Source organism: Arvicola amphibius, chromosome 1 (assembly GCF_903992535.2).
Source record: "Arvicola amphibius chromosome 1, mArvAmp1.2, whole genome shotgun sequence".
In the NCBI taxonomy this organism is placed as follows: Eukaryota; Metazoa; Chordata; class Mammalia; order Rodentia; family Cricetidae; genus Arvicola; species Arvicola amphibius.
Genome location: NC_052047.1, coordinates 20,268,074 through 20,290,977, shown reverse-complemented (window position 1 = coordinate 20,290,977; position 22,904 = coordinate 20,268,074). Strand labels below are relative to the sequence as shown.

General features: G+C 35.9%; 1 protein-coding gene across 5 annotated transcripts in view; it reads right to left on the bottom strand.

Annotated features, from left to right (window-relative positions):
• Positions 1–22,904, bottom strand: part of Epha5 (EPH receptor A5) — a 314,453-nt gene that overhangs the window by 151,062 nt on the left and 140,487 nt on the right. For 4 of the 5 annotated variants that reach the window (XM_038327546.1, XM_038327563.1, XM_038327554.1 and 1 more), the window contains exons 4-5: positions 5,252–5,407; positions 1,261–1,596 (exon numbers count right to left, since the gene is read on the bottom strand). The exons of the other annotated variant lie outside the window; for it this stretch is intronic. In XM_038327546.1, coding sequence (XP_038183474.1) covers positions 1,261–1,596; positions 5,252–5,407 — 492 coding nt within the window. The remainder of the gene's footprint in view (positions 1–1,260; positions 1,597–5,251; positions 5,408–22,904) is intronic. 5 annotated transcript variants of the gene reach the window in all.

The following is a 22,904-nucleotide window of genomic DNA, read 5'->3' as shown; positions in this document are numbered from 1 at the left end:
TTGCAGTGATTTTATTGTGGATACTGTGATATCTAGACATAAGTGACATAAATATCTACTTTAATGACAAAAAGTACAAACTAAAGGATTGATATTACATGGCTACTGGGTATTAGTAACTAGTTCCTTGCCATTTTACATATTGAAGGTTGAATTCACAAACATTGTACTGAGAAGATGCCCGTAAGTCAGAAAACTACAAAATATTGTTGGCTGTTAGTGATGTTCATAAAATGATAGTTATTCTCTCATATATCACTAAGGAGTATCTTATAAAGATGTTAAGATAATGCAAACCACTAAATTTTCTCCCAAGGAAGAGCATCTCAATGAGTTCTTATTATTTACAAAATGATATCGTGTAGCTCATTTTAGAATCAAATATGGTTGAGAGTTAAAGATTTTTCCTCAGAAGCCTGAGACTATAGCATTATAGTCTGCATTTATCCAAATACAGATGACAGTTGACATTACTGAATACTTGTGATGGTTAATATGACTACAGTCATGTGCAAGCCAAGGGGCAGATTTCAATGCATTCTTATACTGAGACATTTTTGATCACCCAGTGAGTTGAAGTCTTAGCATAGAATTCCATGCTGGTTAGTGTAAAAGAGAACACACACAGAAGTACAAAGGAATCTTCAGCTCAAAGAGACCTGTGTACCTGCCTCTCCAACATTGACACTTTATAATTCTAAGATCGCAACTTGAAAATAAATGTGTTTTGAGTTTTTACAGCACCTAACAATTATTCTATTTTTATAAGTGGATGTGGCAAAAGATGCATATTTGAATAAAATTGAAAAAAATAATGAAATGACCATTATAGCTTGTAAAGAAAATGTTACTATGCTGTAAAGCAAGAAACAAAACAACAAATAAAGCATACTATGCAAACTTTTAAAAAGAACTCTTGACATTGACAAAGCAACAAAATGTGTATGTGAAACATAAAACATACTATATATATCATATAAATGACAAGTAATAGGTATTAAAGGAATTACTCCAGAAATGTATGTTTAATGAAATAATTCATTAAGACATACCTCTCTTGTCTTTTGTCAATGGATGTTTGCACTAAGAAATAATTCTCTTTAAGGTAAAATATACTTTGAGATATAGTTTCTTTTAAGTCTTGACCTTCTGCATGCAGAGGACATTCTCTCATAGGACTTTGTCTGTTAAGTCCTGGCTATGGATGCAATTGGCGGAACTAATTCTAAAACATATAGTTGGGTTGGACATGACACTTACCTGCTTGATTCGTGGTTACATTTACAGACACATACTGCTGGGTCTCTGGGCTCAAGTCGGAAACTCCATTCACTGCCCCAATTTCAAAGGTATAGTTTGTGTGAGCAAGTAGGTCCACCATCATGACAGAGGTATTTTTCAGGCCGATTTGCTGGGGGAGGTACCTGACATGATCTCCACACTCCTCACACACACCTGCATGGGAGTTGCACTTCTTGCATGCAATATAATATGACACATCTTTCCGTCCACCAGTGTCAGCAGGCGGAATCCACTCCAGAAAGACACTAGTTTCATTAACATTTGAGATGGCATTCCGAGGAGCTGAGGGGGGTCCTGGTTTGCAAAGTAAAGTGAGAAAACATATTTAAGATGATATTAATTAGTGTCCTTTATCATACTAATTCCTGGCCCGGAGAAAACTCAATTTATCATTAATATTTATGTCATATTTTATAATAATTTTTAAAAATTAAAATTTTAGGAAATGGTGGTGTTTATACAACATAAAAATCATCATTTAGTTTTGGTCTGGTATAAACTTATTTAATAGAATCAGATGTTTTTATTAAACTATATGTTCATAATTATGACATAAATCTATGTATTTACAGAAAGGTTACATAAATGTTTATGCTTAAAAAAAACATATTAACTATGTTTGCTCAAAAGCTTTCTAAACTGCAGAAAAAAATCCAAGTCTTTGTACATTGAATAACATGCTTTCTCATTGGAAGTTGAAAGTAACTCTGAAGTCTTTGTTAAACAACTGCATTGGTAAAAGGAGAACTTTTCTAGATGGCTCTTGACAATAAATTCTACAGAAAAGTAATTGGATGCATAGAAAATGAACAGAATTTGAAGCTCTCCTGAGAGAACACGGCTCAGGGATAAACGCAGAAGGTCAAGGACACTGTTTAGAAACTAGGTTCTTTCACTTACAGCAATTCAACATCAGAATTTTAACTGAGGTTGGAAATTCTAGTAAAGATGATGCAATGTGAGTAGAAAGGTTCGGTGTTATGGGATATAAGTCATGCTATTAAAACTCTCTAATAGATACATTATCTTAGACTAATACTGTGTCAGCTTTTCTAATTTCTTGTAGTTTTTATCACACATTTCATTTTTACACATGGACAGATTTGATTGCTTAAAAGCTTTCTCGTCTAAATGATAACAGCAGTCAATATCATTTTATCTGTTTCAGAACCTAATTATTCATGTACAAAGAGGAAACAAAATGAATTTCTATAAGTTAAGATTTTAAATATTTAAATATTTAAATTTTAGTCAGCTTTAAATGTTATGTAATCATGTTTTCTCAAACAAGCTTGCCCTTATGTTTGTTTGAGACTTAGTCTTTGTGTAAGTTTCAAAGTGACTAACTCTGCCAGACAAAGATCTCATCAGTACATCTCCCTAATAGTGGTGAAATGGAGTCTTTTTATTTGAATAAATTATAAACATGAATTAATCTTGCTAAGTTAGTCTAATATGTGTGTGTTCCAAATGTAAGTTCCAAATTTTATTTCAACCTTACATAACTCCACCATCTTGATGGATATATTTAAAGGTAATTTAAGAAGAGAACTGGTGTTTAGGACAGTTTTACAACTATATTTAAATAGAACAACTCTTTATCTAAGGTCTTAGCTTGTTTCCCTCAAGCATTCACAAAATGCCCATAAAATGGAATCTTAGAAAGTATTATATGCATTCATTCTTCCACATTTCTATTTCAACAGCCACTTTTTAATCCACAAATATATGTAGAGATATGAGTAAAAGTATTATTATTTATTACAAATTTTGGATTATTTAATAGAAAAAATTAGAGATAGTATAATTTCAGGTAACAAAAACAATGGGCTTAACATTTGAGAAAGAAGATGAAACACACCTGGGGCATGTCAAATTCCAATTTACTGCTACCACCTGAATTCTACTTGCATTTGTTTCTTTGTTCTAAATCAACAAAAGTATGCCTGGCTGGCTTCTTTTACCTAAGACTCTGGTAATAACACATCCACAGCTGTGGGTCACACATTACCAAGAAAACAAAGTTCAAGTGATACTATGAAGTAGTAGTAAAATTAAAGGATTCAACTTAGCCTACATCTAAAACATGCCACAGCCTTAACAGTCATTAAGATGCGTGGACCGTGGAATAGCTGAGAGAAGGATTCCTGGCTTAAGTATATTCATCCGATTCTTGGCTTTTTTCTGCTTGGTTTTGTTTGATAGATTCCCAAAACCCTGTTCCCAGAATTTATATCTTAAAAGGAATTAAAATCATAAATACAAGTACAAAATGTCAATGGCAGAACGAAACTCAAGATCTTCTGAAACTCAGGAAAGCCATGAGAGGATCATGAGCAGCTGTGGTATTCTGAATCAAACTGAAAACAGACTCACACACTCAAAGTGATACTAGTAAAAACGACTATCAATTATTCCTTTGAACACAATAGTAGAAATCCATAGAGCTGAAGGTGGAGAAATGTGAAATCTGTGTACGTTGATTCCAAAGGAGAGTTAAGCAATTCTTACCACCAAATCAAAGCCTTCCCTTGGAGTCCAAAAGTAAAGAAATAAACAGAAATGTACATTCATATTTATGCTAAAAATGTAAATATGGCTGGATCAGTTACATAAGTCTACAAATATACAACTTTATGAAGTGTATAATGATCTGGTACCATATTTTTAGTGTGTCCCTCTGATACACCCATTTGCTGTTTGATACAACTTACATCTTACATAGTAAACACTGCTTGAATTCCACTGTAACAAAATATTTTATCATTCCAGTAAACTATCATAACAAAAGTGTGTATAATACTCTAACTCATTGAGAAGGTATTTTGTTCCTACTAATCATTTGGTCAGCAAAATCATTACCCTTGGTTTACAAAGAGTGATTTTTCAGTCATATATAAATCTCAGCCACTGAAATTTGTTTAAAATCAACTTATGATCATTCTCTGTAATGTCATCAATACTATTTTCTGCCAATAGCTCAATGAAAAATTTATAGTCTCATGAACATTATTGAGTGTGCATACAGTTAACTGGCAACTAGCAAATAAAGTGAAGGCATGCCATGGGTGGTACACATTGTGAAGAGAGATATATTCACTTTTCTTCTTTATTCTTACTTTTTCTCACTTATTATAGACACTTTGCTAGTGAAAAATATCTACAAGTATAGTCACCAAGCAAGCAAATGATGGGGAACCTTGTTAGCCAATCATCTTTAAGTGTATAAATAGCCACATTAAGTTTCTACAAGTATATTAAAATTAAAAATATATATATATAATTTGGTAGATGTGCATTTATGTTCAAGAAATATTGATAATAGTGCTTAATATATAATCTACACTGATTATTTGATCTCACGTAAACCTTTTATAATTTTCAATAACTCTAACTAAAAAGACACATTACAATTGCATGAAAATCTAGGTTGAAAGTTGGGCTTTATATAGTGTTCTCATCTGATTTGCCACCTTGATTGTCATGCTCTTGGACTGTGCCTTTATATTTTGGCAAATGACCTCTGCCTGGATAGCTCCACAGCTTAGTCATGTAGGCTAGAACTTGTTGAAGCTGTGATTTGTTGTGTAATTATAAGTTCAGAGAACTGTCTTCAAAAGAATTATATAACAAATCTGATGTGAAAAGATAAAAAGATTTGCTGATGTCAAGTATACTAAATTAAACCACAAAATAAAAGGAATTTTTATTAGTGCCTCGGATGTTGAATTTGAAGTGAGGGAAAATACTTCTGACAGCTTGTCATAAGAGGACATTTATTTTTTAATGTTTATCCAAGGAATTTAAAAATATGGAAAATGACCTGCACTGTGAATGGGAAACATGCCTGCTTTAGAGGGGCCTGTTCATAAAACACAACAGGGTCCATTATGCTTTTTCTACAAACTGGTGAAAGGGAACATCACTAAAGAGCCACGGGGTTCCTTACTTGTGCATGCCATTGTGGGCGGATCAGAGTCCCTCCTGAAATAATCCTTTTCACAGACACAAGAGGTGGAAGCTTCCTCATGGGTGTAACTGTGAGGTGGACATTTGCTGCAGCTCTGGCTGTGAGGAGAAGCTTTGAAGAACCCAGGTCTGCACACTGTCAAGAGAAACGAGAGACTAAGCTTTTTCCTGGGAACAGCGGTAGTGCTTGCTTGTGACTAAGGTATTATTCTGGCGAGCATATACACAAGCTACAGAGAAGGCAGTCTTTGCACCACTTTCAAGAATTTTCCAGACGCTCCCTGATCACACATAGCAGAGCATCCAGCTAATCAAATGTTCAAATTAACACGCATGGAATGTACATAATTTAATATTCCTATGCTACTGGAGCTTGAAAGACATTATTGTTTTATAAAAGACACATACTTGTATGTGTTTACAACAGAAGCAGTCCAATAGGGAAAGCTGTGACTCTTTATTAGAAAAATCATATTAAAGAAATACAACTTTCATATAGAATTCTAGACTGGTACGGCATATAACAGTTTTCAACTTTTATTATTAAATTTGTAAATGAAGGGCTAGGGAACTGGCACAGCAGTAAGGTACTTGTCATACAGGTATGAGGACTGTAGTCAGGGTTTCGACAAAACACTGATGTACAGGGTGGGCTTCGTGCCATGCTGGTAATCCTATCGACTTTGAGGGGATATGGGCAAAACTCAGAGCAAACTTGGTAGCTACACTAGCCAAAAATGTGAGCTCTGAATTCAGCAAGGAGTGTGTCTTTAACATACAAGATAGAAAGTAAATAAGATAGATAGTGTAGTTCAACCTTGGACCTCCATATTCAGGAACACAAACACAAGAATGAGTCCATACATATGCAAATACATAAACACACACATATGGACACTCCACATATAAATTCAAAACATGTTTGAAAACTTGATTAATAAGTATATACTAAAAGTTTCTCAAGTTTTATTATAATGCATGATTATCTGGAATATTTTCCATACAATATAGAGGCTTCAAGACTATCATATTTTTGGCATTTTATTGCATTCTAAAGATGTGTTTTGAGTCACTAACTTGGGATTTAGGTATCTAATACAATAAATACTATCACACTACAAAATTTGTAATAATTTTAAAAATGGAAAGCAAATCTTTTTGCTCAGTTTTATCTGCAGAGAAATTTTCTCAGTGTTTCATCATGACAGGTGTCAATAAGTGCAAGAGATACTTAAATAAATTGGTGATAGAGCCTGAAGATTGCTACTACATTGCATAGAATCAAATAGAAATCATTTTCTAGTATTTGTTTTAACGTCTTAGGTCATGTAAGCTTGTTTTCCTGAAGTGGATCTTTTACTCTGTGAATGCAGAGTTCAGAGCCTCTCAATGACTTATAAACCCCATGGTCAATATTCCTCAGACTTTGGTCAATATTAAGCAACTATACTGAGGCTTTGAATAACCAGCTTATTTTACTTGTAGCTAATATATTTTATTTTATGTTTTCCCTGTTTAAGATTCTCTACGTAGGCTGAAGAATGTTTATTAAACTATCAATGCAATTTTGTTGAAGCTCATAGAGGCATTTATATTTCAATGGGACAGACATAATGAGCTCTGGGTAATTTTCATCTTCTTTGAGTAACCTCAGGTTTTAGTAATCCATGCTGAGGCTTTCTGCCATCACTCTGAATAATCAGGATTTGGCAACATAAGGAGGTACCATTTTTTTAGTCCATCTAATTACGGTGATAGTGAAGCCTTAATGCTCTTACAAATTCCTAGCAAATGTGAAGGCATTGGAAAGATAAGAAGAGCTTTCTGATAGTATTAGGACATTCCAGTAGTTAAATGATTAAAAGATTTAAATATTATTTTACTTATAATAGGATTCCTCAGCTGCCAATAGCATACTTAGCTGTTATCCAATTTTTCTTCTTTTATCCTTTCAGTACAATCATTTTCACTTTAAACCATTTGCTTTCAAAGGGATGAAGTGCAAATCCACATGTCCTCCATATCTGATTCATGTTTTATTGAAGAAACCTCTTTATATTTTAAAAAGTCATTATATTTTTAATTATATATATTTTTGGAAATATATTTATATTATATTTTATTCATTATGTTATTACCTCCTGACCAAAGTCTGCCATCCCTCCAATCCTTCTAGTCCCTGAACCCCCCTCAACCAGATCCATGCCTCCATTTCCCTCAGAAAAGAGCAGATCTTCTGAAAATCAACCTAACATGCCATATCAAAATACAATAAGACTAAGCAAACATACTCATATCAAAGTTGGTTGGGGGTCCTAAGAGCAGGCAAAAGAGTCATAGATAACCCCTGCTCCCACTTTTAGGAGTTCCACAAAACCCCAAACTAAAAAAACTAGCATATATGCCAAGGACCTAGCTCAGGCCCATGCAGGTTCCCTGAGTGTTGGTTCAGTCTTTGTGAGCCCCTATGGGCCATGGTTCGTTGAATCTGTGGGCCTTGTTCGTGTGGTGTGTCCTCTGTTCCTCTGCTACATCCTATAACCACCTCTTAGGAGTCCCTGAGTTCCACCTAATGCTTGACTGTGGGTCTCTACATCTGCTGCCTTCAGTTTCAGTGGGTGTAGAAACCTCTCTGATGATGATTATACTAGGCTAAAGTCAATGGGTAGAGCAGAGTATTACTACAAATCATGTCATTCACTTTTTTTCCCCAGTCATGTCTGGTCTGGTGCTATCCTAGGTCTCTGCGCTATCCAGCCTCTGTTTCCTGGCCATTCAGTGTCAAGCCTAGGCGCCCTCTTCTGGCACAGACCTCAAATTGGAACAATCGTTGATTGTCTACTCCCACAAATTCTGTGCCACTATTATTATCCCTGCACCTCTAGCAGGCAGGGCAAATTGTAGGTTGAAGGTTTTGTTGCTGGGTTGATGTCCCAGTCCCACCACTGAAGCCTTGCTTTGTTACAAATGACTGCCGGTTTAGTCTCTGTATCCCCATTATTAGGAGTCTTCTTAGGGTCACCCTATAAGATTGCAGGAAGTTTCTATTGCATTAGGTTTACCCATAACCTCAGTAATGCCCTCTTATTCCATTAATCTTTCCCATGACTCTCTCATTCCCTCCCCGTTATAATCCTTCCTGTCCCCATCCCCACCTGCCCCCCTAATCCACCCATGAGATCTTATCGTGCGTGCGTGTGTGTGTGTGTGTGTGTGTGTGTGTGTGTGTTGGATGAGAGAGCTGCTTGTTAGTTCCTGGCTGCCCTGCTGGGACCTGAAATAATCACACAGAAACTATTAATTAAATCACTCTTTGGCCCATTAGCTACAGCTTCTTATTGGCTAACTCTTACATATTAATTTAACCCATTTCAATTAATCTGTATATCACCACGAGGTCAGGACCTACCAGCAAACTTTCAGCACATCTATCTCCTGCAGGTATATGGTATCTTTCTAACTCTACCTCCTTTTTCCAAGCATACAGCCTAACTTTCCCTGCCTAGTTCTGATCTTCCCTGCCATAAGCTCAAAGCAGTTCTTTATTCATTAACCAATAAAGGCAACACATAGACAGAAGGACCTCCCACACCATGGGTGTGTGTGTGTGTGTGTGTGTGTGTGTGTGTGTGTGTGTAAAAGTTCTATGGGTGAGTGATTGCAGGTCAGCAGACAACCTCCGTCCATCCCCTCCTCCATGTGATCCCTCCTGTTCCCATCCCCACTTACACTCCCAGTCCATTCATGAGTTCTTATGGGGTGTGTGTGTGTGTTTGTGTGTGTGTGTGTGTGTGTGTGTGCATGTGTGTGTGTGTATGTGTGTGTATATATAAAAATGCTATGGATGAATGACTACAGGTTAGAGGACCACCTCCAGGACTAATTTTCTTTCTCCAGCGAGTCTATTCCATATCACCGCCCCATGCCTGTTTTTAAGAAGTCCATTTAACACAGACACTTTTGTATACGACAGTGTTGTTGAAGCCCTATCATGTAAACTATGGTTTGGCAAAAAAAATTTGCATGGTAATGGATTATTAGAAAAATTATCAAATGTCTATGAAGAATATAGGACGCATGATCCATCAGTCCCATTCCAACTGGAGTTGGTGATCTCCCATTAGTTCTGTCCCACCGTCTCCATGAGTGAACGCACCCCTCTCGTTCCTGACTTTCTCCCTCATGTTCTCGCTCCTTCTGCTCCTCATCGGGACCTTGGGAGCTCAGTCCAACAGCGGGGGCTGACTGAGAAGCAAAGGACAATGGCTCTGGGCTCTGATTGTTCTTCATGGACGGGCTCTGTGGGAGCCTTCTCAGCTTGGTCGATCACCTTCCTGGACCTGGGGGGAGTTGGGAGGACCTTGGTCTTAGCATAGAGTGGGGAACCCTGATGGCTCCTTGGCCTTGAGAGGGAGGGAGGGGAGGTATGGGTGGAGGGGAGGGGAGGGAAGGGGGAGAAGGAGGGGAGAGAAAGGGGAGAAGGAGGGGAGGGAGGGGGGGAGGAGGAGGGAAGGAGATGGAAATTTTTAAATATAAAAAAAAATAAACCATGAGAGAAAAAAAAAATAAAAAAAAAAAACAGAAAAAAAAAAAAAAAAAGAATATAGGAGAATTTATTGAATCACTTTTCAGATATATGACTATGACATGAAGACTAAGATACTGAAATATCACAGCTATGAAGAAAGGCTCCTCCTATCAGACCAGTGAGATGATGACTCAGTAGATAAAGGCTTCTTGCCCCAAGTCTAATAATCTCTCTCACTCTTAATTACATATGGTTCTGAGTTTACTTCAATACTTTATATCATTCAGTGGTGCAACAGTACTGTGAATTTAATAGAACTATTTTGCATGTTTGATTTAGGTATTTTCCCAGGCTACGGATATGTGATAATCTTCTCAACCTGGGAAGTAGAATAACATCAGCCTCCATTCACCACAGATACACCATGTATGACACAGACTTTGTGTTCCACATAATGGATTTTATTGAGACATTTAGTATATATCATGTAAGACACTGATGAGATCCCCACCAACATTTTAATAACACTTATCACCCTGCCTTCCTCTGACTGCTTCGGTTCCAATTTTATGATAACATTGGTTGCTTAACAATATTTCCAACTTTATGTGGGATGCCCATCTGTATGCTGTGAATATGTCTTTTTACCTTTGGTTAATAAAGAAACTACTTTGGCATATTGCATGGCAGAAGATATCTAGGAGGGAAGTCTAAGGAGAGATGAGGGAAGAGAAGGCAGAGTCTGAGAGACACCAGCAGCCACTGGAGAAGCAAGATATGAGGTAACAAGTCACGGGTTTCATGGTAAAATATAGAATAATAGAAATGGAATAATTTAAGTAATAAGAACTGCTAATAATAAATTTTAGCTAATAGGAAAAGTAGTTTGCAATTAATATTAAGCCTCATGGTGGTTATTCGGGGACTGTTAGGTGAGAGAAATCTCCAGTTACATCAACCCAAAATGGATTATTTAGTGCACAGCCCATCCTAAAGAGCATTTGTGCATGAAACTGTTTTCTTTGGTGAAGCAGAAGTTTTGAGTACTCAGAACTTTCCAGTTTCACAGTAAGTCACAGTTTCAGCAGGGGTGTGATAGTCTATAAAGTAGAGTTTAAGATTCATTTCACAGCAGCACAGGAAATGCAACAGAGAAAGGAAAGAAAAACTTAGTCTATTTTGGTATTGAATTAATTCATACAAAGAAAGTGTTGTAGATAAGTCTAGGTGAATTCAATGATTTAATGGCATACTTAATGAATAAAATGAGCTAGGATAACATTTTTAGCATGACTTGAAATATTTGGAATAACATGTACTGAAAATGCCTGAGCCGTGTTCTCAGATTGGTGAACATTTGATTTAAAAGCTTTGAGGAAAACATTGAACAATATTTAATGCATTGTTTAGTTTAAGGTGTGTAAAACCTAAAAAATAACAGAGGGGGCGTTTGAAATTCAGAAACAGCCAAGAAAATTATTTCAAGTCATAATTACTCATTATCTTTAAATTGTTACCCTAAAACTCAAAGCCGCATGCCATGAGACGGCAATCAGGCTGTTATGAAACCCTGGCTACAGGACACCAAGATGGCGATCATGCTGTAGCTAACTCCTGGTTTAGTTTACTCTGGTTTACAAAAACATCAGCATAACTATTTTGTTCCTGCTTCTCTCTTTTCTCCCCCCAAAATGTTATAAACTCTGTTTCCCCCCGACCGTCATATAATGTGTCTCTCTGTTGAAATAATAAAAGTCCTCAGGAAGAAGAGGGCATGACTTTTTATTCTTATCTCAAATCACCAGTCTATCCATGGCTGTATTCATCCTACATACCATTTTGCCTGACTTAGCTGACAGGATGAGTTGTATTTGAATCTGGAACCTGTGCTCTACTTTCTGAGATAAACTTTTCAAATATCCACAAACTTTTGACACAAAAAGTCAGCCTCTGCGTGTGTGTGTGTGTGTGTGTGTGTGTGTGTGTGTGTCTGTGTGTCTGTGTAACTGCTAAATGTATTGGAGACAATTCTTTAAAACATTTCTCCATACATACAATGAACACAATACTGTAAGTTATTATCCCATACATAGAACTCCAGATCTTTACTTTAAACCACAGATCGACACATTATCCCCTGAAGCAGTTCATCTGAGACTGCTTGTTGAGATTGCATATCCTACTTCTTCCCAGCAGCCTGTGAGCATGCTTTCTTCAGGGAAACCCTGGTACTATTCAATAAAAATATGTGTCCTATACATTTCTGTGCAACACTTTCTTTTAAACTCTTTCATATGTAGTATTCTATTATAGTTTCTATTCATACTAATTGGATATAATTTTCGTGCACTTAAAAAAGCTTCTTTCTAGTCTCTTAACATTAAAAATTAAGCATTGCAGGCTAAAACAAGAATGAATAAATTAAGAGTAAAGAGATGATCACCAAAATATGATGGAGATTTAACATGAAAGCACATAGTAAATAAGGAGTTTTACACATGCATAAATATGTAAGTATGAATATATTTTAATTAAACCCATCCCTATATCTTCATCTTCCACTTTTACCATTTCCCTTACTACGTTTTCTTCCTAATAGTATATATTCTTCTACACAGACCCACTATTTCTATTTAGTGCTGCCTCATATACAGAGTGTGGGAGGATCTACTGAGAATGACGTTCTCCCTCTCCCACCCTATAACAGTTGTCAATGAATCCTCAGTTAGGTTGGTCTTCATGATCCCCATCAAGATTTGTGTTTGGATTCTGCAGACCTTGGGCAGGTAACTACAGCTGCTGCTGGTCTGTGAGAATGTTGCTTTTGTCATCTGAGAGGTAATTATTGTCTACAATATAAAGAATCCAAACTTTAAATACAAATAAAACAAATAACCCAATAAAAATGCCTTGTGGAACTAACAGAATCTCCAAAAGGAATTACTGGTAGCTTAGAAATATATTTTAATCGTTACTAATTAGCTATTAAGACTAAACATGTAAAAGTGGCATTCATCCCTCACATAAAGGGAATAAACTAACCTGACATTCATGTTTCCACTTCAAAAATGAGGTTCTTGTTGTCTGGAGAGATATCTCAGTCTATAAGCAAAACATTTTTCAATGAGGTTGTTTGCCAGTGGCCATGTTGGAAGACCAGCAGGTGGCAATTAAAGCTCAAGGTGTCCACCCTGCAGGAGGCAACTCTCTGATGGATAATTCTTAAATAGGCAAGACACCGCGAACACAGATAATGTATTGTGCTTCTGCTTTGCCTTTACGTGTTTGCTGCTGCTATCTTTCTCTGGTGTGAGTATCTTTTTCCTTAAACCCCCTGAGATAAAAGTGTAGACCAAATAAAAATAATTAGTAGGCACGTAACAGCAGAGTGCTCGCCCAACTAGAGACACGCATTTCTTCTCACAGAAGACTTCCCAGAATCATCCATTGCTCCCTACTAAGATGTTCAAAGCATTTAAAAATTGTGGTCATAAGAATATTTTTATTGCAAGGATAAAGGGGAAATCAATAATAAGAAAAAATATGCGATCTGTACAAAACCATGTGAACTTGTAAGTTATTCTAGGATGTAGTCAAGGGGAAAACTTAACACACCAAATAAACAAAGAGGAAAATACCACACACTAAAACTTTACTGAAAATAAGACAAGTAACAATACAAATGTCATCAATATGTAGCAATTAACATAGATAACAAAATAAACAAAAAATTAGAAGAGTAGTCACTTTAGCTCATGTTTAGAAAAGAATAAGGAAAACTAAAAATTATTGAAGTAAATATGTATATATATCAGATATATATGTCAGATCTGAAGTTGGTGAATTTGAAATATAAAGTCAATATAATGAAGAATTCATTCTTCAAAAAGATAAATAAGTTAAAAAACATTTTTTCTAAGCAGAGAATCTGGAAAGCAAAATAAAGTTAATGTTGAAAATTGAGACATTACAATTGACCAATATGAAGTGTGAATTGTTACTTGAATAGGATATTTTTTTTTCGAAAATAAAACTCTCTTAGTTCTGGTTGTCACTCTTTTTCTCTTTTAATAGTAAATGCAAACCAATTTAGACATTAAATTATCAGAAAATATGAAGAATAAAAGATGAATAGAGTATAGAGAAAATGAGTGTGTGTACAACATACTTTTTGTATGTTACATGTTTCTCTGTCAAAAATATCTTGGTAAAGATTTGAGTAACATAAGAAGTGTTTGTGTTTAAGATGAATATTCTGGGGAGTGGCTTCAGTCTGCACAGCCTTTGCTTTGCAAGAAAGAGAACTGAGTTTTATCCTCAGAGATCACATTGAAGAAGGAAAGCGGAACATGGTAACTACCCCTATCTCCTAAGAAAGGGCAGCCAGATTCTGAGTTGATGTAGAAAACAAAAACAGCATGAATGGCACCTGTGGAATAACATGTAAGCGCTTCCTCTGACCTCCAGGTACACCTGAACACAAGTTCATCCTCACCCACCATGAATAGCCAGACAAAAAGGACCAAAAGACCTATTGGGACTCATCAGTATAAACTCCTTATGAATTATGCACTGAGTCTTTTCAATCTTCAACTTTCCTTACTTTCTGAAGCATACAAATACAAGTATTTGGTGTAAAGTATAATTACTTTGACAACAAAGGTAAAATGCAAAATTGCTTTAGTATATCCTTTCCATATCATTAACTGATGCAATTATTGAACAGTCCCTCATGATTTCAAATCTTCATAAGAAAGAAAGCATCAGGTATCAAAAGTACTTGCTGAATCTACCAAAGTGAGTTTTCTGCAGAAAATCATGAAATGTAATGAATGCTATCTCAATTAGGGTTAAGAAAAACATAGTATTTGCAACTATCAATAAAGCTTATACTATAGTCTTTAAATTAAAAGATGTACAAATACCCCACTTACACATCTTTCACATCAGGCAAAGACATTTTGTTTAGGAGTTGTTTATAGTTTTCATTATCTGGGCTTTTCATTTTCTTATTTAATTTGATTAAATGTAAGTACATATTCATAATAGTTTATGAAATCATCTTGTCAGTCTCTATTGATTCTCTCCTTAATGTAAAAGGTTTTATCAGTGTGTTTTAGTGTAAGTAACTCTTACTTTAGTGTAATTGTTTATTAAACAGCTAGGTGAGATACAGTTTAAATATTAATATGAGTGATTGTTATGATTGAAAGAAAAGCTTAATGGCTTGTGTATGTAAACAGAGCACCCGCCCTTTAGAGCAGGAGATAGTGAAGCCTGGTTTGATTACTTTTAATTGTCATAAAAGCCAGTTGTGAATCATGAAGTGAATTGCCCAAGCTTATGCAATAAAATGTCCATTTGGGGGTATAAGCATCTAGTGTACTGCTATTTGTTTTGAAAGGAAAAATATGGGGACTGTCTTGCCATTAAAAATTAAGAGGAAAATCTTATTTTTATCTTGAACATTTCTCTACTGGTTCCTTAAAATCAAGTTCATTGTTTCAGTGAATAGTCCTGTGCATCTTTGACTAAGAGAATTTCTTATATTTTGGTTTTTCGAGACAGGGTTTCTTTGTAGCATTTTGAAGCCTGTCCTGAAACTAGCTCTTGTAGAGAAGGCTGGCCTCAAACCCACAGAGATCTGCCTGCCTCTGCCTCCCGGGTGCTAGAATTAAAGGCGTGTGTCACCACCACTTGGCTGATAATTTTTTTTTAAAAAGCAGAATGTTTGTTTATACAGTTTCAAAACACAGAATAAACCACCCTACACAGTATAAATGCATTAATGATGAATTTTTTTCTTAGAAATAGAACAAATTACTGAAAAGAGAAAAATTCATTCTGCAATCAAGTTTAAAATCATTGTCTTGATTATTAATATGAGTTCAAATTAAACATTAGTCTAAAAATATGCAATGGCTCCTGGCTATTATTGCTTATTTGGTGAAGGTTGATATACATTAACTCCAAATTTTCAATGTGCAAATGCCTTACTGGGTCTCAGTTAACAACTTCACGTTCCTTGTCACAGTAACTGGTTTGACATGGCACTTCAACAATCCCGACTTCCAAAGTCTTCATTCAGAGAGGTTTTAAAGTTTTCATTTAAACATTTCACTGTTTTCTATTTTAATGTATGTATATTTATCATTGTCCAGTTAACTTATTCTGTTCTGTGTTTAATAAGATCAGTTCTATGGCACTTTAAAACTACTCCTCAGGTTTATTTTGTATCTTAACTATCAGGGAAAGAATCTTAATTTAAAAACCACAGCAGGTCTTAACTTGTTTTCAAAAGCCACAGTAGGAAGAAAAGGGGCATCAGAAAAGAAATAGCTTCAAAAGGCTGACTAGAGGGGTGATTACAAAACAAATCCCGATTCTGTGAAACGGAGACATATTTTATGGTTATAAGCTGAACCCATTAGATTGTTTCAAAGCTTGCTCTCTATTGTCACTTTATGCTTAGCATTGTCACATTTCTCAATTTACTCAATTCCTTCTGACTACATGACAATGAAAGCACACGAATAAAACAGCACTATACTTCCTTAGCTAGTCTTGGCCAGAGATTGAATGACTCCACAGATTAAGATCATTTCATTGGCATATTAATACGATAAGGTCAATAGTATTCATTCTTCCATTTTTAAGAGTACCAAGCTAAGCTACACAGACAGGTTCTTTTTTTTTTTTCTTTCTTTTTTTTTTTTTTTTTTTTTTTTTTGGTTTTTCGAGACACGGTTTCTCTGCAGCTTTTTTTAGAGCCTGTCCTGGAACTAGCTCTTGTAGACCAGGCTGGCCTCGAACTCACAGAGATCCGCCTGCCTCTGCCTCCCGAGTGCTGGGATTAAAGGCGTGCGCCACCACCGCCCGGCCAGACAGGTTCTTAAAACCAATATGCTGAGGATGTAGAAGTTCCCAGCAGGAATATGGTAACACAGCTAAGCTTTGTCAGCTTTGCTCTGCAGCTGAGGGCTTTCCAAGGTCTGATCGTAATGGAAACACTGTGTTCAGAGATGGTGCAGACCCCTTTTAGCAGGGACTGTTTCTGCTGCTTTTTCCTCTTCACTCTCTTCTCCAGTTTATTACTAACTTTTCACAACCATAACAAACACACTGTTTTCTCTATTACTAAAGAATCACAAAATGAGTAGTCACTTCCAATCATGATAACTTCACATTGCCCCCAATGAAATTGGTAAGTTGAGGTGTTTGTGTGCTTACACTCACACACACACACACACACACACACACACACACACACACACGGATATATATGCAAGTATATAATATATATGAGTAAATTCCTGCCAAATGCTAAATACTCATGAACAGCAGGCATGATGCAGCAAACTACACAAGACCAGGTACAAGGGAGTGATCGCTGAGGGACCAGACCTGAGCCAGAGACATCTGTGGGACCAGGCCTAAGCCAAGGATCTCCAGGACCAGACCAGGGACATCTACATAAACAGAACTGAGGCAGCAACCTCCAAAGGAGTAGCTACAAGGAGGGAACTGCTGAGGGAGCAGGCCCAATACAGAGATCTCTAAGGGGCCAGGTCCAAGGCAAGGAACTTCCAAGGAACAGATACAAGGGAGCCACCACTGAGGGAACAGGTTGAGCCAGAGACTATTGCAGTACCTGGCATGAATCAGCAACCTCTAAGGTTGCAGGCCTGAGCCAGAAATATCTACCAGACTAATCCCAAGGCAGCAACCTCACCAGAAAGAGCCTCAAGCAAGCAACCTCCACGGGAGCAGACCCAAATGTGCCACAGTATTACAAAGTGACCCCAGGGAGTCTTGAGTGACCTCCAGGAACACAGAGTGACCTATGGAATGACTAGAAATGTGGCCCTGACTGCACCATGAGGAGCAACCATCTGAGTCTTGCATTCACTGGCACCTGGAAGACTGAACACTACTAGTGACACAAACAGCCCAAACTACACAAGTCTGAAGAAAAGATGCTTAAACAAGGTAAGAACACACTCAACACCGCAAAGAGCAAAACAACACCAAAAAAAAAAAAAAAAAAAAAAAAAAAAAACCAAGTGGCCCTACAACAGCAAAACCTGAACAAACAAATACAGATGAAGCAGAAGAAAATGACCTAAAAATAACTTTAGGAGAATGTTTGAGGCTCTTAAAGAAGAATCAAAAAAATTCCCTCAAAGAAATGGAGGAAAAGACAAACAAAAACATGGAAGAAATCAATAAATCTCTTTAAAAAAATAAAACAAGAGAAAGCAATCAAACATAAGAAAAAAAAAACAATTCAAGACTTGAACACCGAAATAGAGACTATAAAGAAAACAAAACCGAGGGAAATATAGAACAGAATTTATGAGAAAATGACCAGAAACCACAAATGCAAGCATAAACATCAGAATATAAGAGATGGAAAAGATCATCTCAAGCAGTGATGATACAAAAGAGGAAATAGACTCACTGGTCAAAGAGAACATTAAATCTAACAAAAGCTTAACACAAAATAACCAGGAAATATGGGACACCACAAAAAGACCAAACTTAAGAATAATATGTATAAAAGAAGTAGAAATCCAACTCAAAAGCACAGAAAAGATATTTGACAAAAATCACACAAGAAAACTTTCCCAACCTAAAGAAAAATATGCCTATGAAGATACAAGAAGCTTAAAGAATACCAAATGGACTGAAAAAAAAGTCCCTTTGCCACATAAAAATCAAAACACTAAACATACAGAATAAAGAAAGAATATTAAGAGCTGTAACGGAAAAGGGCCAAGTAATATATAAAGGCAGACCTATAAGACTTCTCAATAGAAACAATGACAGCCAGAAGGTCCTAGTCAAGCATTATGCAGACATTAAGAGACCACAGATCCAGCCCAGATTACTATACCAAGCAAAACTTTCAATCACCACAAACAAAACAATATAGTCCATAACAAAACCAGGTTTAACCAATACCTAGCCACAAACCCAGCCCTACACAAAGTACTAGAAGGAAAACTCCAACCAAATGAAGTTGGCTACATCAACAAAAAAACAGGCAATAGATGATCTCACAGCAGCAAATCCCAAAGAAGGGGAAAACACACACAATAACATCAACAACAAAAACTAAAATAACAGGAGCTAGCAATTACTAGTCATTAATATTCTTTAACATAAATAGACTCAACTCACAAATAAATAGACAGAGGCTAATAGATTGGTATGAAAACAAAATTCATCCTTCTGCTGCATATAAAAAACACCTCAACCTTAAAAACTGACATTGCTTCAGAATACAGGATTGGGAAAAAATTTCCAATCAAATGGACTTAAGGAAGAAGTTAGTGTAGCTATCCTAATTTCTGACAAAATAGGCTTCAAACTAAAATCAATCAAAAGCGACAAAGAAGGACATTTCATATTAGTAACAGAAAAAACTCCATCAACATCAAAAGGAAATCTCAGTACTGAACACCTATGACCCAAATACAGGGGCACCCTCATATGTAAACAAAACACTTCTAAAGCTTAAATCACACATTAAACTCCAACAACTAGTACTGGAAGACTTCAACACTCATCACTGGACAGGACTGTCAGACAGGAAATTTAAAAAAATTTAAAAAATTAAAAAAATAAAAAATAAGGGATGTTCTGATACAAATGGACTTAACAGCATATATAGAACATTCCATTCAAACATAAAAGAATATATCTTCTTCTCAGCACCTCATGTAACCTTCTCAAAAACTGACCACATGCTAGGTGACAAGGCTAACTTCAACAGATACAAAAAAATTGGAGTAAACCCATGAATCTTATCGGAGCACCATTGATGGAGGAGGGTCAACTGTCTATTTGTTACTTTCATTGGTTAATAAACAAACTACCTTGGCCCTTTGATAGGACAGAAAATTAGGTAGGCAGAGTAAACAGAACAGAATGCTGGGAAGAAGGCAATAAGGCAGTCACCATACTTCTCTGACCCAAGATGGATGTAGGCTAGAATTTTACCCAGTAAGCCACCACCTTGTGGTGCTACACAGATTATTAGAAATGGGTTAATCAAGATGTGAAAGTTAGCCAGTAAGAGGCTAGAGATAATGGGTCAAGCAGTATTTAAAAGAATACAGTTCCATGTAATTATTTTGGGTGTAAAGCTAGCCAGGTGGCAGGACACAGCCCCACCACTCCTTCTACACACCATGGCTTAAAATTAGAATTCAACAGCAACACTAAGTCCAGAAAGTCCACAAACACATGGAAATTAAACAATGCTCACCCAAATCATCAATGGGTCAAGGAAGAAATTAAAGAGTTCCTAAAATTCAATGAAAATAACTACACAGCATGCCCAAATTTGTGGGACAAAATGAAAGCAGTGTTAACAGGAAAGTTCATAGCACTAAATGCCTACATAAAGAAGCTGGAAAAATCCTACACTACTGAGTTAACAGAACATTTGAAAACTCTAGGACAAAAAGAAGCAAACTCATACTGGAGCACTAGATGGCAGGAAGTAAACAAATTGAGAGCTGAAATCAACAAAATAAAAACTGAAAAAATACAAAGAATCAATGAGACAAAGTGTTGGTCCTCATAAAAATCAACAAAATAGACAAACCTTTATCAAACTAAAAGGCAGAGAGAAAATATCCAAATTAACAAAATCAGAAATAAAAAGGAGTATATAACAACAGACATGGAGGAAACCCCAAGAATCATTAGGTCATATTTGAAAACCTGTACTCCACAGAATTAGAATACTTAAAGAAAATGGACAACTTTCTTGGTAAATATCACTTACCAAAATTAAATCAGGACCAAATAAGCAAATTAAACAGACTTATAACTGTTAAATAAATGGAAACACTCATCAAATATCTTGCAAAAAAAAAAAAAAAAAAAAAAAAAACAGTCCAGGACTAGATGGTTTCAGCTCACAATACTACAAGATTTTCAGAGAAGAACTAATACCAATATTTCTCAAATTGTTCTGTTTCTCAAATAGAAACAGAAAGTACATTATCAAACTCTTTTGATGAGGCTACAATTACCCTGATACCCAAGCCACATAAAGATGTTACTAAGAAAGAGAATTATCAACCAATCTCACTCATGAACATTGATGCAAAAATACTCAATAAAATACTGGTAAACCAAATGCAAGAACACATCAGAAAAATCATCCACCATGATCAAGTTGGCTTCAATCCAGAGATGCAGGGATGGTTCAACATACTAAAATCTGTCAATGTAATCTACCATATAAACAAACTAATAAAAAAACCACATAATCATCACATTAGATGCTGACAATCCTTTGACAAAATATAACATCCCTTCTTGATAAAGGTCTTGGAGAGAGCAGGGATACAAGGAACTACCTAAACATAATAAACACAATATACAGCAAACCAACAGCCAACATCAAGCTAAATAGAAAGAAACTCAAAGTGATCCCCCCCAAAATCAGAAACAAACAAGGTTGTCCACTCTCTCCATATCATATTCAGTATAGTCCTTGAGGTTCTAGATAGAGCAATAAGACAACAAAAGGAGATCAAAAGGATACAAATCAGAAAAGAAGTCAAACTCTTACTATTTGTGATGATATGATAGTTTACATAAGCAACCCCAAAAATTCTACGAAGGAATTTCTACAATTCATAAACACCTTAAGTAATGTAGTAGAATACAATAGCCACAAATAACATAAAATATTTTAGAGTAACTTTAATCAAACAAGTGGAAGATTTATATGACAAGAACTTTAAATCTTTGAAGAAAGAAAACAAAGAAGACACCAGAAAATGGAAAGATCTCCCATGCTCTTGGGTAAGTAGAATTAATATAGTAAAAATGACAATCTTACCAAAAGCAATCTACAGATTCAATGCAATGACCATAAAAATCCCAGCAAAATTTTTCACAGACCTCAAAAAACAGTACTTAACTTCATATGGAAAAGATAAAATCCCAGAATAGCCAAAACAATCTTATACATTAAAGGAACCTCTGAAGGCATCACAAACCCTGATGTCAAACTCTACTACAGAACTACAGTAATGAAAACAGCCTGGTACTGTCATAAAAACAGACAGAAGGTCAATGAAAAAGAATTGAAGACCTAGATATTAATTCACACATCTTCAAAAACCTGATTTTTGACAAAGAAGCAAAAAATATAAAATGGAAAAAAGAAAAGCAAATCCAACAAATGGTGCTGGCATAAGTGGATATCAACATGTAGAAAAATAAAAATGATCCATATCTATCACCATGCACAAAACTGAAGACCAAATGGATCAAAGACCTCAACATAAAGCCAACCACACTGAATATCATAGAAGAGAAAGTAGGAAGTACACATAGAAGAATGAAAATAGATCCTTATCTATCACCATACACAAAACTGAAGACCAAGTTGATCCAAGACCTCAGCATAAAGCCAACCACACTGAATATCATAGAAGAGAAAGTAGGAAGTACACATAGAAGAATGAAAATAGATCTTTATCTATCACCATGCACAAAACTGAAGACCAAGTGGATACAAGACCTCAGCATAAAGCCAACCACACTGAATCTTACAGAAGAAAAAGTAGGAAGTACAGTTGAACACCTTCCTAATTATAACCACAATCGCACAGAAACTGGTAAAAAATTAATAAATGGGACCTCCTGAAATTGTGAATGGTCAACAAGACAAAAAGAGCAGCCTACAGAATGGAAAAGATCTTCACAAACTCCATATCAGACAGAGGGCTAATGTCTGAAATATACAAAGAACTTAAGAAATTAGTCATCAAAAGAACAAATAATCCAACAAAAAATAGGGTACAGTCCTAAACAGAGAACTCTCAACAGAGGACTCTAAAATGGCTGAAAGACACTTAAGGAAGTGCTCAAAATCTTTAGCCATCCAAGAAATACAAATGAAAACAACTCTGAGATTCCATCTTACACCTGTAAGAATGTCCAAGATCAAAAACACTGGTGACAGCTTATGCTGGAGAGGATGTGTGGTAAAGGAAACACTCCCCCATTGCTGGTGGGAATGCAAACTGGTATAGCCCCTTTGGATATCAGTATGGTGCTTTCTCAGAAAATT